The sequence below is a fragment of the Bombina bombina genome, chromosome 6 (assembly GCF_027579735.1).
Source record: "Bombina bombina isolate aBomBom1 chromosome 6, aBomBom1.pri, whole genome shotgun sequence".
NCBI lineage: Eukaryota > Metazoa > Chordata > Amphibia > Anura > Bombinatoridae > Bombina > Bombina bombina.
Window position 1 is genome coordinate 211,224,037 of NC_069504.1, and position 22,734 is coordinate 211,246,770.

The following is a 22,734-nucleotide window of genomic DNA, read 5'->3' on the forward strand; positions in this document are numbered from 1 at the left end:
ACAAAAGAAGCCCCCTGAACTAAACGATGGTGGTCTATCCACCACGTGAGAGAGTGTCGTACAATCGGTTTTAAAGATATTAATTGAGATATCTTTGTATAATCCCTGCACCACTGGTTCAGCATACAAAGCTGAAGAGGTCGCATGTGAAAACGAGCAAAGGGGATCGCGTCCGATGCAGCAGTCATAAGACCTAGAATTTCCATGCATAAGGCTACCGAAGGGAATGATTGAAACTGAAGGTTTCGATAAGCTGAAACCAATTTTAGACGTCTCTTGTCCGTCAGAGACAGAGTCATGGACACTGAATCTATCTGGAAACCTAAAAAGGTTACCCTTGTCTGAGGAATCAATGAACTTTTTGGTAAATTGATCCTCCAACCATGTCTTTGAAGAAACAATACAAGTCGATTCGTATGAGATTCTGCTAAATGTGAAGACTAAGCAAATACCAAGATATCGTCCAAATAAGGAAATACCACAATACCCTGTTCTCTGATTACAGACAAAAGGGCACCGAGAACCTTTGTAAAAATCCTTGGAGCTGTTGCTAGGCCAAACGGCAGAGCCACAAACTGGTAATGCTTGTCTAGGAAAGAGAATCTCAGAAACTGATAATGATCTGGATGAATCGGAATATGCAGATAAGCATCCTGTAAATCTATTGTGGACATATAATGCCCTTGCTGAACAAAAGGCAGAATAGTCCTTATAGTTACCATTTTGAATGTTGGTATCCTTACATAATGATTCAAAATGTTTAAATCCAGAACTGGTCTGAAGGAATTCTCCTTCTTTGGTACAATAAAGAGATTTGAGTAAAACCCCAGCCCCTGTTCCAGAACTGGAACTGGCACAATTACTCCAGCTAACTCTAGATCTGAAACACATTTCAGAAATGCTTGAGCCTTCACTGGATTTACTGGGACACGGGAAAGAAAAAATCTTCTTGCAGGAGGCCTTATTTATCTAGCACAAACTTACTTCACCACCTCCACAGGTGGCAAAGTTTGTAAAACTGATTTGTGGGTGTGGTGAGGGGTGTATTTATAGGCATTTTGAGGTTTGGGAAACTTTGCCCCTCCTGGTAGGAATGTATATCCCATACGTCACTAGCTCATGGACTCTTGCTAATTACATGAAAGAAATGGGCGGGCTCCTAAGCTTAGATTCCTGCTTTTCAAATAAATAGCAAGAGAATTTAGAAAACTCAATTAAATAGGAGTAAAATATAAAGTTGCTTAAAGTTGCATGCTTTGTCTGAATCATGAAAGAAAAAAAATTGAGTTTAGTATCCCTTTAATTCAGCTAGAAAACTTCAAATAACCGTTGAAGATAAAAAACAAAAAAACAAAATAAATCCAGGTAATCATTTGTGTTGAATAAAGGTCCATAAAGGTAAAAAAAAATTACACTCTCTAATTTGTTAGACCTTGTAATTATAAAAGTCTATTGACCCAACACTGCTGATCCTGAGCGAATACTGCTGGCAATCTAATCAGCAGCGCTAGTTACACAGCTGCACTGTTCAACTAGCGCTGCTGATCGGATCCACTGCAGTTTTTGCTCGGGACCTGCAGTGTTTTAATAATTGCATATATATTCTATAACATTATAGATACATAGAAGTTAAAGACATTTTGAAATTTTGACATTTCAAAATGAGAACTGTTGTTTCCTTTGACTATTTTAAAGAACATGTATCATCCATCATTTTGGTGTAATCTCAGATACTCAGAAGTAGCTTTTGTCATTTTTATTTCCACATGACAGCTGGTTATATAGCACCAATAAAATATACTATTGATTTCCGAAGGTTATCTACAAGGCAGACTCCTCCATTACAATGAGCAACAACACATTTTACAACTCTTCGGTGGGTTTACAAGAAATAAATGGTTTATTAGAGGGCTAGACTAGACTGAATAAAATAAGATCTGCTTGGCAGAAAGTCTTGCATACATTTTAAGTAATAACCCCTACGATTGTTGGCAAATAACCAGACTACGTCTTTATTGTAATTCTTGAACTGAATCTTTTTTAGTCTACAAAATAAAGTTCTGTATGTGAAAGAATGGGTTTATAATGCTACCTTCACAAATAGACAGATATTTAATTGCAAAAATAAAAATAAAATTTCTAGAGAGCAGAAAATACATCATTAAATTCTCCCCAAACTTTCTAGACATAACTCTTATTAATGTAGTACAGAACAGTAGCAGGTATTATGTCAAGCCAGCAAATGGAAAGAAGTTTTACTTTTATATATTTATTTTTAAATTAGTCATACAAGAACACAAAATATATGGAAATGCATATATCAATATTGCCAGCTCAACAAATAGCTCAATATATAGACACTTGTACAGCAATTGTATAGGTATAGAAATGATATTAACTATCCTTATTTAATAAGTATACTGTAGTATTACAAAAGAATTTATTGTGTGAAATAAGACAGAAATATATTAACCATAATTTTCCAACTGTCATACATATAATCTGTTTAGGTAAGGACTAAAAATGGGATTCTGCCCTGACCAAGAAAATGATAGAAACCATTTTAAACAAGTTCCCAGTTCACTTCCTGTATCTAAATATGCACACTTTGTGAGGCAACAGCTTGTACCGAGCATGTGCAAGATTCACAGACTATACATACTGTATATGCCTTTTGTGGTTGGCTGATGGCTGTCACATGATACATGGTAAAATTTGTCAGAAAAAAAAACTGCTTTTGCATGGTCTATTTCTTAAGCATTAATTGATTGGACTGTTTACTGTGTTTAGTGATCCTTACATTTCTAATTGCTTCATACACTGCTCGAAATGCCGGCTGTTTTTCATCGTGGTATACACCTCTGTTTCCATGAAGCACTGAAATTCCTTCCTCAGCACTCTGACAATTGCTTCCATAAATGCAGTGATCAGGACGGTAATTCCATTGACAAGGGAACACATAAAGGCTTTCTATAGTGAGGGAAAAAATTGAGAGCAAGTTATTGAATCTGTAGACCTTTAAAAGAGGTTCAGAAAGAGCAAAATAAAACAATCTTACTGCATCTAATATTTAAATGGTCATGAAACCCACATTTTTTCTTTCATGATTCAGATAGGTCAAACCATTTTAAACAATGTTCCAATTAACTTTTATTATCCAATTTACTTAGTACTCTTGGTATCCTTTGTTGGAAAACATACATAGGTATGCTCAGAAGCAGCAATGCAATATTGGGAACTAGCTGCTGATTGGTGACTGCTTGTATATGCCTCTTGTCATTGGCTGACTTGATGAATTCAGCTAGCTCCCAGTAGCGCTTTGCTGCTCCTTTACCAAAAGCTACCAAGAGAATAGAAAAATTTGATCATGGAAATAAATTGTATAAAAATTTAAAATGATGTGCTCTATTTGATTCATGAAAAAAAAGCATTCATCAAATTAGAGATCGCTCTTAAAAGGGAAACAAATTAGTAAAAAAAATTCTGACCGTTTACTTTTCAGTGAATGATCTTATGTCACTGTGTGCTTAAAGGGACATTATACACTCATTTTTTCTTTGCATAAATGTTTTGTAGATGATCTATTTATATAGCCCATAAAGTTTTTTTTTTTTTTTTTTAAATATATAGTTTTGCTTATTTTTAAATAACATTGCTCTGATTTTCAGACTCCTAACCAAGCCCCAAAGTTTTATGTGAATACCGTCAGCTACCTACTCCAGCTTGCTCCTGTTTGTGTAAATGGTCTTTTCATATGCAAAAGAAGGGGGAGGGGGGGAGTGTCTTATTTCCCACTTGCAGTGGGCTTTCCAGCTAAGTTTTCAACAGAGCTAAACTGAGAGCTTCTAAGTAAGTTTTTAAACTGTTTTACACTGGATTTTTAAATCAGTATCTGTGCATCTTATTCTTTATAGTAGTGTCTATTACATGCAGTTATATGAAAATGAGTGTATACTGTCCCTTTAACCCTGCTATATGGTTAAACAAAGTCAAAGTAAACAGCAACAGATAAGAATATGGCCAGTAAGCCAATCTAGAGCGCCATACAGGTTTATGTTAAAATCACTGATGATATCCTTATCCAGACGGGAACACAATCACATGAACAATATATTGGGGAGAAAAAAAATGCTCAAACTAAAATGTCCCTTAAATTGAAGAGGTGTCCCAATGGATACTTCATACATAGCTGAAACAATCATAAGCAATAAAAGGAATTTGGTTAATGCAGTCATTAAGTATGGATAAGTAAAAAGAAAATCCTGCAAGCAAGCTTTTACCGTCACTACACCAAATAAGACATGCCACAATTGTATAAAAAAAGAGTGCAAAAAGAAAATGTTATAATATGTGAGAGCATTCTATTATTGCACTATTGCTAGTAAATAATGGTGTTTTTAACCCCTATAATGGGATTAAACACAGTTAAAGGGACAGTCTACTTGAAAACTTATTTTTGTTAAAAATAGGACAATCCCTTTATTACCCATTCCCCAGTTTTGCACAGAAAACATGGTTATATTAATTTATTTTTTATCTCTGTGATTATCTTGTATCTAAGACTCTGCAGACTGCCCCCTTATCTAAATACTTTCTACAAACTTGCATCTTACCTAATTAGCGCTGGTTCCTGCATAACTACACGGGAGTGAGCACAATGTTATTCATATGGCACACAAACTAGCACTGTCTGGCTGTGAAAAGCTAATAAAATGCACTGCAGAAAACACCACCAACACTGAAAATATAAATAACAAGTTTTCTCTGTAAAAAAAAAACTATATAAACAGGTGACAATAGCACTGATTAACCTCCCATGTTTTTGGCATGTCCTTGAGAACAACATGGTTCACCTGGTAAATTAATTTCTTTCATGATGGTGAGAGTCCATTAGCAATTACACCTGAGATTCAAATTATAACCACTAGAAGGAGTCAGATACCCAACATATGAAGAGTGTTTAATAACTTCCATTTCCCTGTCTATCTCAGTCTAACATATAGTCAAGTAAAGATAGACAACAGAAAAGGCAAAGCAGTAATGAGGTACAAAAAATAAAGTATGCTTACTGATAATTTCCTTTTCTTCTGCTGAAAAGAGTCCACAGCTGCATTCATTATTTTTGGGGAAATAAGAACCTGGCCACCAGGAGGAGGCAAAGACACCCCAGCCAAAGGCTTAAATACTCCCCCCACTTCCCTCATCCCCCAGTCATTCTGCCGAGGAACAAGAAACAGTAGGAGAAATACCAGGGTGAAAAGGTGCCAGAAGAAATAACAGACGCCCCCGAAAAAAAACGGGCGGGGAGCTGTGGACTCTGTCCATCTGAAGAAAAGAAAATTATCAGGTAAGCATAATTTATGTTTTTCTTCATAAATGGAAAGAGTCCACAGCTGCATTCATTACTTTTGGGAAAACAATACCCAAACTATAGAGGACACTGAATGCACAAACGGGAGGATACAAAAGGCGGCCCATTCTGAGGGCACCAGGCCTGGAAAACTCCTACCCAACAAAGAACCTACTTTGTCCGAAGCCGAGAAAATTTGGAAAAGAAAAAAAGGCCCCCAAGGACACTGACTCACAGATAGTCCACAAGCCTTGCTAGGGACTGCAGAAACAACACAGCTGAGCCCGCACGCCTCCAGGAGACCGCGTCGCTCAGAAAGCGGTCCTCAACAACACACCCCTTACCAGAGAAGGGGATCAGGAAACACAAACTCCCCATATAGGAAAGAAATGAGGGAATAAGTAAGGATTCCCCGAAAACCGCAAAAATGGTATAACAATTTCCAAAAAAGGAAAACACCAAGAACCAAGCCAAACTCATAGACCGAAGCCAGATGCGAGAACAAGGGGAGGCAAAGCCCAGACCCCAGATGTACAGAAACCACAAGGTTAAAACCAGGAATCCGACACAAAGAAGAACTTTTCCACAAGATAGTGTAACCGCACCCTAACGAAGACTGAAGACAAAGTCCTTAAGGAACTCAAAATATTGAAGTCTTCAAAACCGATATACGTGCAGCAAACCCAGAATGCAAGCCCTCTTGTCAACACCAGACACTACAGTCATACCAGGATGACTCCAGTAATAAACTACTTGCATGCAAGTAAGAGCAGCAGAGGATAGGTCACAAACCCTACCACCAACTGAAAAACATCCACTAAGCAGATCCACTAAGCGGACAAAAAAAAACCTGTTCAATAACCTCCCTCAGGAGATATTACCCTTGATTCCAAGATACAAAAGGCGCCTCACTGAGACCCTTATGTTAAATATGGTCCCACAAGGTGGTAGCCTCTCAACAAAACATTTTTAATACAATACAATACAATCATGACGAAAGTAAAATGAAACGATCTTACCAGAATCTACGCCGTGGAACAGGAACACAGCCCTTCAAGTGTGACCGATAGTAGCATCACCTCCGCCATGGACTTGAGAGAAGAAACGAGAATCAGTAGAGGTAATGGTATATAAGAGTATATCGTCGATCTGAAAAGGGAGGTAAGAGATGAATCTCTACGACCGATAACAGAGAACCTATGAAATAGATCCCGTAGAAGGAGACCATTGAATTCAAATAGGCAATACTCTCTTCACATCCCTCTGACATTCACAGCACTCTGAGAGGAAAACCGGGCTCCAGCCTGCTGCGAAGCGCATATCAACGTAGAATCTAGCACAAACTTACTTCACCACCTCCACGGGAGGCAAAGTTTGTAAAACTGAATTGTGGGTGTGGTGAGGGGTGTATTTATAGGCATTTTGAGGTTTGGGAAACTTTGCCCCTCCTGGTAGGAATGTATATCCCATACGTCACTAGCTCATGGACTCTTGCTAATTACATGAAAGAAAACACTTTTTCTAACTTTGACCCCAAAAATCTGTTGCACATCTACAACCACCAAAAAACACCCATGCTAAATAGTTTCTCCATCTGCTGGAGTTTTAAGTCTACTGGGTGACCATATTGATCCCAGCTTGCCTCTGCAGCACCAAGGGTGGTGCTCCACCAAATGTGAGTGAATACAATATACTTATACCACATATTTTGTTCCAACGGTACTAGGCCATATAGGCACCCTCTTGTGCTTTATACTACCCTCTACAGGTCATTACACCTTGATCGGCGGGCAGTCTTCTGGGTGATTGTCATTTGATCCCAGATTGCTCCTTCCACACCACTAGGGGTGTATCATCACATGTGAGTGAAACTATCACCTTTATCTGACTCCTATTACCCAACGATATTGGGCCATGTGGCGCTTCTGTTCTTCTCTTTCCAATGTTTACATGTTCTTTGCTTTTCTTGCAAGTTATAGGACAATAAAGTAGCGCTATTTCAAAGTATTGATCTAGGCCCATTTTGGTATATTTCATGCCACCATTTTACCTCCTAATGCGATCAAATAAAAAAAAATCGTTCACTTTTTCACAAACTTTAGGTTTCTCACTAAAATTATTTACAAACAGCTTGTGCAATTATGGCACAAATGGTTGTAAATGCTTCTCTGGGATCCCCTTTGTTCAGAAATAGCAGACTTATATGGCTTTGCTTTTTGGCAATTAGGCCGCTAAATGCCGCTGCGCACCACACGTGTATTATGCCCATCAGTGAAGGGGTTAATTAGGTAGCTTGCAGGGTTAATTTTAGCTTTAGTGTAGTGATCAGCCTCCCACCTGAGACATCCTACCCCCTGATCCCCTCCAAACAGCTCTCTTCCCTCCCCACCCCACAATTGTCCCTGCCATCTTAAGTACTGGCAGAGAGTCTGCCAGTACTAAAATAAGTGTGGGGGGGGGGGGGGGGGGGTTTGTGAGTTTAAAAAAAAAAAAACAATTTTTTTTTTTAAATTCTGCAGTGTAGGATCCCCCCTTAGCCCCCAACCTCCCTGATATCCCCCCCCCCCAAACAGCTCTCTAACCCTCCCCCTCTACCTTATTGTGCGCCATCTTGGGTACTGTCTTGGCAGCTGTCTGCCAGTACCCAGTTTACAATAAAATAATGTTATTTTTGTTTTTTAAATATTTTACTGTATTGTAGCCCCCCCTCAAAACCCAACCCCCCACCCCTCCCAGATCCCTTAGATCAAAATTTCCTTCCTCCCACTTTATTTTATAAAAATGTCTCATCGTGTAGTGTTCCCACCCGCTCCCGCGCCGCACCCGCCCGCTGCACCCGGTGACCCCGCCCGCGATCCTGCCCCCTCTTACTGCTTCCTAACATCGATGGCCGGCCGCCCACCCGCCTCCCACCCACCAATGATCACTGCCATCGATGTCCGATGCAGAGAGGGCCACAGAGTGTCTCTCTCTGCATCAGATGGCTAAAAACTGTTATTGCAGGATGCCTCAATATCGAGGCATCACTGCAATTACAAGAAAGATCAGGATCGCGTCCACCGTTTGAAGGAACCAACGATGTACAGGGTACGTCCTTGGTTGTTAAGGACATTTTTTTGTAGGATGTACCCTGTACGTCATTGGTCCTTAAGGGGTTAAGAAAGAATGTCTGATCGCAGAGGAAGAGGCCAAGGAGGGCAGCTGGATATCTGAACCAGATCTCTATACCAAATCCTGCAAGACCACACTGGGGCAATCAGGATTACTGAAGACTTCTTTAGGCTTACCTTGGAAATCACTCTGGAAAGAATCACCAGAGGAGGAAACAGATAAGAAAGCTGAAATGACCAAGGAACTACTAGAGCATACACTAACTCTGCCTGAGGATCCCAGGACATCTCAAAGTGCCTGAAAAGTTTGTTGTTCAAATGAGAAGCTACCAGATCCATCTCTAGGAGACCCAAAAGATCCACAATCTGATTAAACACATCATGGTGAAGAGATCACCCCCCTGGATATAGAGAATGATGACTAAGAAAGTCTGCATCCCAGTTGTTCACATTGGAATTTGAATCGCAGAGACTAGACAGGAATTGGTTTCTGCCCATGAGAGAACTCGACACACCTACATCATTGCTTGGGAACTGTGAGCTCCCCCCTGATGGTTGACAAAACCTACTGCTGGGACATTGTTGATCTAGAAACGGAGATGAGACTCTTTACAACAGAGGCCAAGCTTAAAGAGCCCTGAAAATGTATTGGTAACCTCCACTCTTGAGGATCCCAAATTCCCTGTGCTCTCAGAGACCCCCAAACAGCTCCCCAACCTCAGAGACTTGCATCTATAGTGATCACAGTCCAGGTAGGATAAGCATAAGAAACCAGCTAAATAATAAGGTTCAAAAAAAGAAAAAGAAACCAATAAGCTCAACTATAGTAATAATAGTATCAATTATATAAATAATTCATGAAGGGAGGTGCAGCCTGGAAAAATTATATACACACACAGTAAAATAGAAAAGTGGATACGCTGGTATAAGGTGTATCCAAAAGACCAGGAGATAAGCGCTCTTCCATTAAATGATCAAAGACACAAAGGTTAATATGTAAAGTAAAAAATTATTTATAGAATAATGAATCAAATAGACATTAAGCACATAGATCGACACAGACACACAAAACACCACATGGGCCCCTCACACACAAGAAAGAGTGACCTAGCCAGCTGTAAAAGTAATTAATTGTGCACTATATAAGCAGCAAAAAAGTAAATGCCGTTATGGTGTAGTATAATCACTGTGCTTGATGTCACAAATGTATAACGTATTAATAATAGCAATGTAAACAGCAGATGATATCCTGCAAATGCAACAAAGTAAGCAAACGGAACAGTAGGCACATAAGCAGACAGTCATATAAAGTGCATGCAGGCAAAGGCACTCAAGAAGGCACTTGGAAGTTCGCTGTAGCCCTGTTTGGGGAATCCACATAAGCGTATATTATTTGTAGTATGGGGGAGTAAGTCACCGTCAGCAGGAGCTGCCACCACCTCTGGTAGCTACAATAGCCGGTTATATTACCTCTCCTTAACGGATGTCATGGACAGATGACTAATGGAAATAAGTAAACCCACTTCGTCTCCACACAGGGAAAGTTAGCTGAACTTGGTGGGAGGATCCCTTGGATGTAATGCTGCACACCTTTGCATATTAACCTTTGTGTCTTTGTGATCATTTAATGGGAGGGTGCTTATCTCCTGGTCTTTTGGATACACCTTATACCGGCATATCCATTTTTCTATTTTACTGTGTTTGTAGCTAAATAATAAACTGATGATCCTGCCACCAAGTTAGGGACTAACTTGTATTGGGATCCAAAAATATCTTTTGAGACAGCCGAGTGCAATCTCTGCACCACTGACGCAGCATACAAAGCTGAAGAGGCCTCATGTGAAAACGTGTAAACGTAATTGCATTTGAAGCTGTAATCATGAGACCTAGGACTTTCATGCAAAGAGAAACCGAGGGGAAAGAGAGAGACTGGCGGTTAAGACAAGCTAACACCAATTTTAACCTTCTCTGCTCGGTTAGAGAAAAATTTATCAAGACTGAATCTATTTGAAACCCCCCCAAAAAAAGTTACCTTTGTTTGAGGAACCAAATAACTTTTTGGAAAATTAATCCTTCAACTATGCTGTTGAAGAAACAACAACAGTCAGCTGGTGTGAGATTCTGCTACAGGAAAAGACTGAGCTTGAACCAAGATGTCATCTAGGTATAGAAACACTGCAATATCCTGAGACAAGATCACAGACAAAAAACAAAATTATGCTTACCTGATAATTTTCTTTTCTTCAGATGAAGAGAGACCACAGCTGCATTCATTACTTTTGGGAATTCAGAAGCTGGCCACCAGGAGGCGGCAAAGACACCCTAGCCAAAGGCTTAAATACTCCTCCCACTTCCCTCAGTCATTCTTTGCCTTTCGTCCCAGGAGGTTGGCAGAGAAGTGTCAGAAATTTACAAATGGTCTCTTACCTGAAAATGATCAGGTAAGCATAATTTATGTTTTTCTTCATAAATGGAAAGAGTCCACAGCTTTATTCATTACTTTTGGGAAAACAATACCCAAGCTATAGAGGACACCGAATGCTTAAACAGGAGGGTACAACAGGCGGCCCATTCTGAGGGCACCAGGCCTGAAACCAAAATCCAACAAATACCCTGCTTCGTCCAAACCAAGAAAACATTTGAAAGGAAAAGGCCCCAAGGACACTGACTCGCAGATAGACCACAGCCTTGCTGGAAACCGCAGAAAACAGCCTCAACTGAGCCAACACTCCTTCAGGAGACCCATCGTCAGTCCACAACCGTACCCCCTTACAAGAGAAAGGGGAACGACAACCGAAAACTCCCAAAGGGGAGAGGACATGGAAGAATAAACAAGGATTTCTGGAAGACCATAAACAGGGTGCAAGAAGGTCCAAATAAAAAATAAAAAACCCCAAAAAGCGAGCCAAGCTCACAGAGACCCTAAGGGATCCTGAAAACAAGGGAAGGCAATTCCCAGACCCCAAACTGTACAGAACCACAATATTGAGACCGGGAATCAGAACAGAGAAGAAAAGTTCTCCGGAAAAAAAACAGAGCAACCGCCCCGAAAAAAACGACTGAAACTGGAGTCTCAAGTCGCCAGGAACTCGGAATATCGAAAAATTCCCAGTCAACACATGCATCAAACCCAGAGAGCAACCTCTGAACATCACACACTGCAGTCATACCAGGATGACTCAGAAAATAAAAAATACTTGCAGGCAAGTAAAAAGCAGCCGAAGATAGATAACCAACACCAACCGACGGACTGCTAACATCCACTAAGTAGTGGGTACACAGAACACCGGACCAGCTCAAGCAACAGGCAAGTCTGAAGGACAGGGGAACAGAAAGGACTCCAACCACCGGCCTCCAGATAAAAGGTCGTAATGGGATGGCCTTAGTCACCCCAACAGAGCTCGGGTGCCATCCAAAGTACCCACAAACCAGTACTTCCAAGGAGGACCCCATAGGGATAAGCCAAAACCAGGCAGAAAATCCCTATGAAATCTAGCCCAACACTATATGTCAGTCTCAAAACAGCACCTACAACAGGTACTGCCAAGGAGAACCCCATAGAGATAGACCTAAAAAGGCAGAAAAACCCTATGCTCTAACATGGAGACTGCAACCACAGACTGAACAGGACAATCCCAGAAAAGCGGACCACTCTTTACAGGATAAACCACCTGTTTCAACCACCTGCACACAGGACAGGACCACCACCCTCCAGAGAGAGGAAAACCCCACCTCTTTAAGAAAGGCAAAACAACCCCCGCCCAAGGAAAGGACACAGACAAATAAACAGCGCACACTCACAAGGCCAAAGCCCTAATTTGAGCCGAATAAAGAACATTCAGATGCAACTGATGAATACGAAAAGGAAACTCCCAAGAAGGGAAGTACATACCGTTCAAGAACAAGGCAGGCCACGAGGAGCCTAAGTACACAGCACTCCTGGCCAAGCTGCAAGTAGCTAAGATGGCGAGAGCATAAGTTATAGCCTATGTTCCCTGGAGAACTGGAGCTCCCAAATCAGCCACAGGATCTATAAATCCGGAAAAATACCAGATAAGGCCAAAAAGTAACCGCACCACAGCGGGATCCAGCTAGCAAAACCAAGGGGCTAACCACTAATTAGACCAGCTGGCTTAGGCCCAGAAAGATCCAGACAAACGAAGGACCGAACCCCAGAATTGTTTAGACAAACAATACCCCAGGGAACACCATACCCCGTCCGAATAAAAAGACTTCACAAGGGATAAAAATAATCCGTAAAACAGATCTAAACATAAATCCCAACCCAAAAGGAAAAGGGAAACCCCCTTACAAAAGGTCCAACTCCAAAGGATCTAGGGCACGACAGAGCCGCTAAGATTCTAAGCCCAACAGGCGTACCCCAAACTTCCAGGACCGAGGGGAAACATCGGGGACGAAGTCACCTGAAGAGTGAGGTAACAAAGGATAATCTCCTCCAAGTACAAAACCAGAGGACTACATCCACGGAAAAAGATGCCTGGATAAGGAGACCACATGGCCTATCATTCATAATAAGGAACGACTAACCCTCAGAGAAGGAAAAAAACGCAAGGTCAACCTCTAAGGACAAACGGAAAAAGTCCAGAGATCTCGACCCGAAGGAAGAGTCCTTAAAAAGGAACAAGTCCAAAAGGACAATTCCAATAGCTCAAGAAGGGCAAGACCGCCCATAACGGCCTAAAACCTCCAAATCGTCAACCCACGCAGGGAAGGCAGCACTCAGATCCCGACGATATCGGAACCAACAGTGTGAGACACACTAGAACGCCACAGAGTCCCAAACGACCAGCTCAAAGGCTGCTGAGGACTGAACCAGTCTCCCATGCCCCACGGACCATCAGGTCCTCACAGAATGCTTAGCGGACACTTGTAAAAACAAGCTAAGAAAAACACAAATAATAAAGCAATCACTCAGCGCCCTAATCGGACCACCCAGGCAGAACAGACGCCACGTGTCTGAAAGAGGCCTCAAGACAGAAGGAACTGAACCCAATCAGAACCAGTCTGAACCATAGCCATTACTGTCAAGGCAGCAATATAAACAACAGACAACACATAGGACTAAACGTGTCCCCAGAACAACTTCCGTAGAAATAAACAGTGCGATCAAGAAACCGCGAGTATCGATTCCAGAAGGAAAAACAGAATTTATGCTTACCTGATAAATTTCTCTCTTGTGATTTATCGAGTCCACGGATTCATCCATACTTGTGGGGATATTCTCCTTCCTAGCAGGAAGTGGCAAAGAGAGCACCCACAGCAGAGCTGTCTATATAGCTCCTCCCTTAGCTCCACCCCCCCCAGTCATTCGACCAAAGGCTAGGAAGAAAAAAGGAGAAACTATAGGGTGCAGAGGTGACTGAAGTTTTTTAAAAAATATATACTACCTGTCTTAGACAGGGCGGGCAGTGGACTCGATACATCACAAGAGAAAGAAATTTATCAGGTAAGCATAAATTCTGTTTTTTTCCATACTTGTGGGATACCAATACCAAAGCTTTAGGACACGGATGAAGGGAGGGACAAGAAAGGTACCTTAAACGGAAGGCCCCACTGCTTGTAGAACCTTTCTCCCAAAAATAGCCTCCGAAGAAGCAAAAGTATCGAATTTGGAAAATAGTATGAAGCGAAGACCAAGTCGCCGCCTTACAAATCTGTTCAACAGAAGCCTCATTTTTAAAAGCCCATGTGGAAGCCACTGCTCTAGTAGAATGAGCAGTAATTCTTTCAGGAGGCTGCTGGCCAGCAGTCTCATAAGCCAAACAGATGATGCTTTTCAGCCAAAAGGAAAGAGAGGTAGCCGTAGCTTTTTGACCTCTCCGCTTACCAGAGTAAACAACAAACAATGAAGATGTTTGACAGAAATCTTTAGTCGCTTGTAAGTAGAACTTTAAAGCACGAACCACATCAAGATTGTGCAACAAACGTTCCTTCTTTGATGAAGGATTAAGACACAGTGAAGGAACAACAATTTCCTGATTAATATTCCTATTAGAAACAACCTTAGGAAGGAATCCAGGTTTGGTAGGCAAAACCACCTTATTTGCATGGAAAACAAGGTAAGGTGAGTCACACTGTAAAGCAGATAACTCAGAAGAGATAGCTACTAAAAACAAAACTTTCCAAGATAGAAGCTTAATATCTTTGGAATGTATAGGTTCAAACGGAACCCCTTGAAGAACTTTAAGAACTAAATTTAGGCTCCATGGCGGAGCAACAGGTTTAAATACAGGCTTGATCCTGACTAAGGCCTGACTAAACGCTTGAACGTCTGGGACATCTGCCAGACGTTTGTGTAAAAGAATAGACAAAGCAGATATCTGTCCTTTTAAGGAACAAGCTGATAATCCCTTCTCCAATCCTTCTTGGAGAAAAGACAATATTCTAGGAATCCTAATCTTACTCCATGAGTAACCCTTGGATTCACACCAATAAAGATATTTGCGCCAAATCTTATGATAAATTTTCCTGGTGACAGGCTTTCTAGCTTGAATCAGGGTATCAATGACCGACTCAGAGAAACCAGGCTTTGATAGAATCAGGCGTTCAATCTCCAAGCAGTCAGACGCAGAGAAGTTAGATTTGGATGCTGGAATGGACCTTGGATTAGAAGGTCCTGCCTCATTGGCAGAGTCCACGGTGGAACAGATGACATGTCCACTAGGTCTGCATACCAAGTCCTGCGTGGCCACGCAGGTGCTATCAGAATCACCAAAGCTCTCTCCTGCTTGATTCTGGCAACCAGACGTGGGAGGAGAGGAAACGGTGGAAATACATAGGCCAGATTGAAGGACCAGGGCACTGCTAGAGCATCTATCAGTACCGCCTGGGGATCCCGGGACCTGGACCCGTAACGAGGAAGTTTGGCGTTCTGACGGGACGCCATCAGATCCAATTCTGGTGTGCCCCATAGCTGAGTCAGCTGGGCAAATACCTCCGGATGGAGCTCCCACTCCCCCGGATGAAAAGTCTGACCGCTTAGGAAATCCGCCTCCCAGTTCTCTACCCCTGGGATATGGATTGCTGAGAGATGGCAAGAGTGATCCTCCGCCCATCGGATTATTTTGGTTACCTCCATCATCGCTAGAGAACTCAGTGTTCCTCCTTGATGATTGATATAAGCTACAGTCGTGATGTTGTCCGACTGAAATCTGATGAATTTGGCCGCAGCTAGCTGAGGCCACGCCTGAAGCGCATTGAATATCGCTCTCAGTTCTAGAATGTTTATCGGGAGGAGAGTTTCCTCCCGAGACCATAAGCCCTGTGTTTTCAGGGAGTTCCAGACTGCACCGCAGCCTAGCAGGCTGGCATCTGTCGTTACTATGAGCCACTCTGGCCTGCGGAAACACATTCCCTGAGACAGGTGGTCCTGAGACAACCACCAGAGAAGAGAATCTCTGGTCTCCTGGTCCAGATGCAGTTAAGGAGATAAATCTGCATAATCCCAATTCCACTGTCTGAGCATGCATAGTTGCAGTGGTCTGAGGTGTATGCGGGCAAAAGGAACTATGTCCATTGCCGCTACCATGAGTCCGATTACCTCCATACACTGAGCCACTGATGGCCGAGGAATGGAATGAAGAGCTCGGCAAGTGGATAAGAGTTTTGATTTTCTGACCTCCGTCAGAAATATTTTCATTTCTACTGAGTCTATCAGAATCCCTAGGAAGGAAACTCTTGTGAGAGGGAAGAGAGAACTCTTTTTTATGTTCACCTTCTACCCGTGAGATCTCAGAAAAGCCAACACTATGTCCGTGTGAGACTTGGCTAGCTGGAAAATCGACGCCTGAATTAAGATGTCGTCTAGATAAGGCACCACTGCTATGCCCCGCGGTCTTAGAACCGAAAAAAAGGGACCCTAGCACCTTTGTGAAAATTCTGGGAGCCGTGGCCAACCCGAAGGGAAGGGCCACAAACTGGTAATGCCTGTCCAGAAAGGCGAATCTGAGGAACTGATGATGATCTTTGTGAATAGGGATGTGTAGATACGCATCCTTTAAGTTCACGGTAGTCACATATTGATCCTCCTGGATCAATGGTAGAATAGTCCGAATAGTCTCCATCTTGAATGATGGTACTCTGAGGAACTTGTTTAGAATTTTGAGATCCAAGATTGGTCTAAAAGTTCCCTCTTTTTTGGGAACCACAAACAGGTTTGAGTAAAACCCTAGCCCTTGTTCCGCTTTTGGAACTGGGCGGATCACTCCCATGGTATGTAGGTCTTCTACACAGCGTAAGAACGCCTCTCTCTTTGTCTGGTTTGCAGACAAATGAGAAATGTGAAATCTCCCCCTTGGGGGGTGGAGTCTTTGAAGTCCAGAAGATATCCCTGGTACACAATTTCTAAAACCCAGGAATCGTGAACATCTCTTGCCCAAGCCTGAGCGAAGAGAGAGAGTCTGCCTCCTACTAGATCCGGTCCCGGATCGGGGGCTACCCCTTCATGCTGTCTTAGAGGCAGCTGCAGGCTTCTTGGCCTGTTTACCCTTTTTCCAAGCCTGGTTAGGTCTCCAGACTGACTTGGATTGGGCAAAATTCCCCTCTTGCTTTGCAGCAGGGGAAGCTGAAGCGGGACCACCCTTGAAGTTCCGAAAGGAACGAAAATTATTTTGTTTGGTCCTCATTTTATTTGTTTTATCCTGAGGGAGGGCATGGCCTTTCCCTCCAGTGATGTCCGAAATAATCTCTTTCAGTTCAGGCCCGAATAATCTTTCCTTTGAAAGGGATGTTCAAAAGTCTAGATTTTGACGATACATCAGCAGACCAGGACTTAAGCCATTTTTTTTCTCTTTCCTACTTAAGCCATAACGCCCTGCGTGCTAAAATGGCAAAACCTGAATTCTTTGCCGCTAATTTAGCCAGTTGGAAAGCGGCATCTGTAATGAAAGAATTAGCCAACTTAAGGGCCTTAATTCTATCCATAATATCCTCTAATGGAGTCTCCATCTGAAGAGCCTTTTCTAGAGCCTCGAACCAGAAAGCAGCTGCAGTAGTTACAGGAACAATGCACGCAATAGGTTGGAGAAGAAAACCTTGATGAACAAAAATTTTCTTCAGGAGACCCTCTAATTTTTTATCCATAGGATCTTTGAAAGCACAACTGTCTTCGATAGGTATAGTTGTACGCTTAGCAAGAGTAGAAATAGCTCCCTCCACCTTAGGAACCGTCTGCCACGAGTCCCACATGGTGTTAGATATGGGAAACATTTTCTTAAAAACAGGAGGGGGAGCGAACGGAATACCTGGTCTATCCCACTCCTTAGTAACAATATTCACAATCCTCTTAGGGACTGGAAAAACATCAGTGTAAACAGGAACCTCTAAGTATTTGTCCATTTTACACAATTTCTCTGGAACCACTATAGGGTCACAATCATCTAGAGTCGCTAATACCTCCCTGAGTAATAAGCAGAGGTGTTCAAGCTTAAATTTAAAGGCCGTCATATCAGAATCTGTCTGAGGAAGCGTCTTTCCTGAATCAGAAATTTCTCCCTCAGATAACAAATCCCTTACCCCTACTTCAGAACATTGTGAGGGTATAACGGATACGGCTACTAAAGCATCAGAAGGCTCAGCATTTGTTCTTAACTCAGAGCTGTCACGCTTTCCTTGTAAACCAGGCAGTTTAGATAAAACCTCTGTGAGGGTTGTATTCATAACTGTGGCCATGTCTTGTAAAGTAAATGAATTCGACGCACTAGAGGTACTTGGCGTCACTTGTGCGGGTGTTACTGGTTGTGACACTTGGGGAGAGCTAGATGGCAAACCCTCATTTCCTTCTGTCTGAGAATCATCTATTGCTATATTTTTAAGTGCAAGTTGGACACATTCTAAGAGGGGGTTCCACAATGGCTTATAAACACATTGAACAAGGATTTTCCTTGATGTCAGACATGTTAAACAGGCTAGTAATGAAACAAGCAAGCTTGGAAAACACTTTAATCAAAGCAAATAATACTTAGAAAAAAACGGTACTGTGCCTTTAAGAGAAAAAAAGATGAATAAACTCTGCAAAACAGTGTAAAAAAGCAGTAAACTTTACGAAATTTTTACAGTAGCATCATAAAGCCTTAGTAAGATTGCACAGCTAGACAAATAAACGATTAACCCCTTAATGTAAAAACCAGATTGACAAAACGTCAAAAAAACGGTAAAAAAACGTTCAGCACCTTGCCACAGCTCTGCTGTAGCGCCTACCTGCCCTTTAGGAAAGATTTGTGGGGGAAAAAAAACTTCTTTTAAGCCCTCAAACACAGCAGGACCCTCTGGAGAAGCAGCTGGGTGTCTCTGAGTAAAAGAAACTGCGCAACTGAGGCGTGAAAATAGGCCCCTCCCACCTCACTCGATGTTATGGGGCCTAAAAGAAACACACCAGAGTGTTTCTAAACTAGCCATGTGGGTTAATAACCCTTAAATAAGCCACAAAGACCCCTTAAAGTCCCTCAAAAAACATTATGTTTTTCAATAAAAAAACGTTTTTTAGTAACAGTGTCACCAGTAACCAATGAGCCCTTTATGCGAGCTGGGATTTCTAAGTGTCTGAATACAGCTTACCCTTCCCTCATGGGGATATTGCCAGCCTTTTCTAGAATTATCACAGTCCGTCTAGAAAAAAATAGACTGAACATACCTCAATGCAGCTTAGCATGCAAACCGTTTCCCCAACTGAAGTTTTCCTGTACTCTTCAGCCCTTGTGAGAACAGCAGTGTATCTTAGTTACAAAGTGCTAAGATCATCATCCTCCTTGCAGAAATCTTCATCCTTTTTCTGCCAGAGAATGAATAGTACACACCGGTACCATTTAAAATAACAAACTTTTGTCACCACACTCACTGTGACGCCCGGTCAAAAGGTAAGTCGTACAGTCCAGAAAAAGTAAGCCCGACCGCAAAGGCCGCGTCACTTCCAAGGCCGTTATGTTACACAAAACCATGAGCCTAAGTAACACTACACATAAGCAGGTCGAATCCCATAACAAACATGATTAAAAACCACCGTTCATATAACCCCCCTTAGGATATATTAACCCTTGATTCCAAGATACAAAAAGGTGCCTCACTGAGACCCTGATTACTCTAGTTGGCCCCGCAAGGTGGTGGCCTCTCGGGAAAACTTTTGTAATACAAAAGTAAAAAAAAAAACAAGCTTACCGGAATCTACGCCGTGGAACAGGAACACGGCCCTTCAAGTGTGACAGATAGTGGCCTCTGCCATGGACTTGAGAGAAGAAAGCAGGCAGCAAAACTTGTCAATGCTTATGGAGCTGTTAAAAATGAGTCGGGATGGTTTCGCAGAAAGACTCTCCATGCATCTCCGGACTCTTAATCCTGTCAGCCTCTCAGTGAGAGCTTGGATGAAAGTTAAACTCCAGTCTCATGCCGAAGAGTACTACCCTCCATAAGAGACCATTTGTACATTTCTGACACTTCTCTGCCAACCTCCTGGGACGAAAGGCAAAGAATGACTGGGGGATGAGGAGTATTTAAGCCTTTGGCTGGGGTGTCTTTGCCGCCTCCTAGTGGCCAGGTTCTGAATTCCCAAAAGTAATAAATGCAGCTGGGGACTCTTTCCATTTATGAAGAAAAGGGCACCCAGAATCTTTGTGAATATACTTAGAGCTGTAGCCAGACCAAATTTCAGAGCAACAAACTCAAAATGCCTGTCCAGAAAGGCAAACCTTGGAAACTGGAAATGTTCTTTGTGAATAGGAACATGAAGGTAAGCATCTTTTAAATCTATTGTGGACATAAAATGACCATGCTGGGAGGTAGAATATTCTGAATATTTTCAATTTTAAAAGATGGAATCCTTATAAATTTGTTCAGAGATTTCAGATCCAGAACTAGTCAAAGTACTTTGTTTCTTTGAGAGAAAAAAAAAAAGATTTGAATAAAATCCGATCCCCTGTTCTTGCAAAAGAACTGGATCACTTCCATAACTTCCAGATGTGAGAGACGAAAAACAGAATTTATGTTTACCTGATAAATTACTTTCTCCAACGGTGTGTCCGGTCCACGGCGTCATCCTTACTTGTGGGATATTCTCTTCCCCAACAGGAAATGGCAAAGAGCCCAGCAAAGCTGGTCACATGATCCCTCCTAGGCTCCGCCTACCCCAGTCATTCGACCGACGTTAAGGAGGAATATTTGCATAGGAGAAACCATATGGTACCGTGGTGACTGTAGTTAAAGAAAATAAATTATCAGACCTGATTAAAAAAACCAGGGCGGGCCGTGGACCGGACACACCGTTGGAGAAAGTAATTTATCAGGTAAACATAAATTCTGTTTTCTCCAACATAGGTGTGTCCGGTCCACGGCGTCATCCTTACTTGTGGGAACCAATACCAAAGCTTTAGGACACGGATGAAGGGAGGGAGCAAATCAGGTCACCTAAATGGAAGGCACCACGGCTTGCAAAACCTTTCTCCCAAAAATAGCCTCAGAAGAAGCAAAAGTATCAAACTTGTAAAATTTGGTAAAAGTGTGCAGTGAAGACCAAGTCGCTGCCCTACATATCTGATCAACAGAAGCCTCGTTCTTGAAGGCCCATGTGGAAGCCACAGCCCTAGTGGAATGAGCTGTGATTCTTTCGGGAGGCTGCCGTCCGGCAGTCTCGTAAGCCAATCTGATGATGCTTTTAATCCAAAAAGAGAGAGAGGTAGAAGTTGCTTTTTGACCTCTCCTTTTACCGGAATAAACAACAAACAAGGAAGATGTTTGTCTAAAATCCTTTGTAGCATCTAAATAGAATTTTAGAGCGCGAACAACATCCAAATTGTGCAACAAACGTTCCTTCTTTGAAACTGGTTTCGGACACAGAGAAGGTACGATAATCTCCTGGTTAATGTTTTTGTTAGAAACAACTTTTGGAAGAAAACCAGGTTTAGTACGTAAAACCACCTTATCTGCATGGAACACCAGATAAGGAGGAGAACACTGCAGAGCAGATAATTCTGAAACTCTTCTAGCAGAAGAAATTGCAACTAAAAACAAAACTTTCCAAGATAATAACTTAATATCAACGGAATGCAAGGGTTCAAACGGAACCCCCTGAAGAACTGAAAGAACTAAATTGAGACTCCAAGGAGGAGTCAAAGGTTTGTAAACAGGCTTAATTCTAACCAGAGCCTGAACAAAGGCTTGAACATCTGGCACAGCGGCCAGCTTTTTGTGAAGTAACACAGACAAGGCAGAAATCTGTCCCTTCAGGGAACTTGCAGATAATCCTTTTTCCAATCCTTCTTGAAGGAAGGATAGAATCCTAGGAATCTTAACCTTGTCCCAAGGGAATCCTTTAGATTCACACCAACAGATATATTTTTTCCAAATTTTGTGGTAAATCTTTCTAGTTACAGGCTTTCTGGCCTGAACAAGAGTATCGATAACAGAATCTGAGAATCCTCGCTTCGATAAGATCAAGCGTTCAATCTCCAAGCAGTCAGCTGGAGTGAAACCAGATTCGGATGTTCGAACGGACCCTGAACAAGAAGGTCTCGTCTCAAAGGTAGCTTCCAAGGAGGAGCCGATGACATATTCACCAGATCTGCGTACCAAGTCCTGCGTGGCCACGCAGGAGCTATCAAGATCACCGACGCCCTCTCCTGATTGATCCTGGCTACCAGCCTGGGGATGAGAGGAAACGGCGGGAACACATAAGCTAGTTTGAAGGTCCAAGGTGCTACTAGTGCATCCACTAGAGCCGCCTTGGGATCCCTGGATCTGGACCCGTAGCAAGGAACTTTGAAGTTCTGACGAGAGGCCATCAGATCCATGTCTGGAATGCCCCACAGCTGAGTGACTTGGGCAAAGATTTCCGGATGGAGTTCCCACTCCCCCGGATGCAATGTCTGACGACTCAGAAAATCCGCTTCCCAATTTTCCACTCCTGGGATGTGGATAGCAGACAGGTGGCAGGAGTGAGACTCCGCCCATAGAATGATTTTGGTCACTTCTTCCATCGCCAGGGAACTCCTTGTTCCCCCCTGATGGTTGATGTACGCAACAGTTGTCATGTTGTCTGATTGAAACCGTATGAACTTGGCCCTCGCTAGCTGAGGCCAAGCCTTGAGAGCATTGAATATCGCTCTCAGTTCCAGAATATTTATCGGTAGAAGAGATTCTTCCCGAGACCAAAGACCCTGAGCTTTCAGGGATCCCCAGACCGCGCCCCAGCCCATCAGACTGGCGTCGGTCGTGACAATGACCCACTCTGGTCTGCGGAATGTCATCCCTCGTGACAGGTTGTCCAGG

The 22,734-nt window shown here is 42.4% G+C and overlaps 1 protein-coding gene across 2 annotated transcripts in view; it reads right to left on the reverse strand.

The window, feature by feature from the left end:
• Nucleotides 1–22,734, reverse strand: part of GXYLT1 (glucoside xylosyltransferase 1) — a 136,159-nt gene that overhangs the window by 19,411 nt on the left and 94,014 nt on the right. For both annotated transcript variants that reach the window (XM_053716726.1, XM_053716727.1), the window contains one exon: nt 2,801–2,970. In XM_053716726.1, coding sequence (XP_053572701.1) covers nt 2,801–2,970 — 170 coding nt within the window. The remainder of the gene's footprint in view (nt 1–2,800; nt 2,971–22,734) is intronic.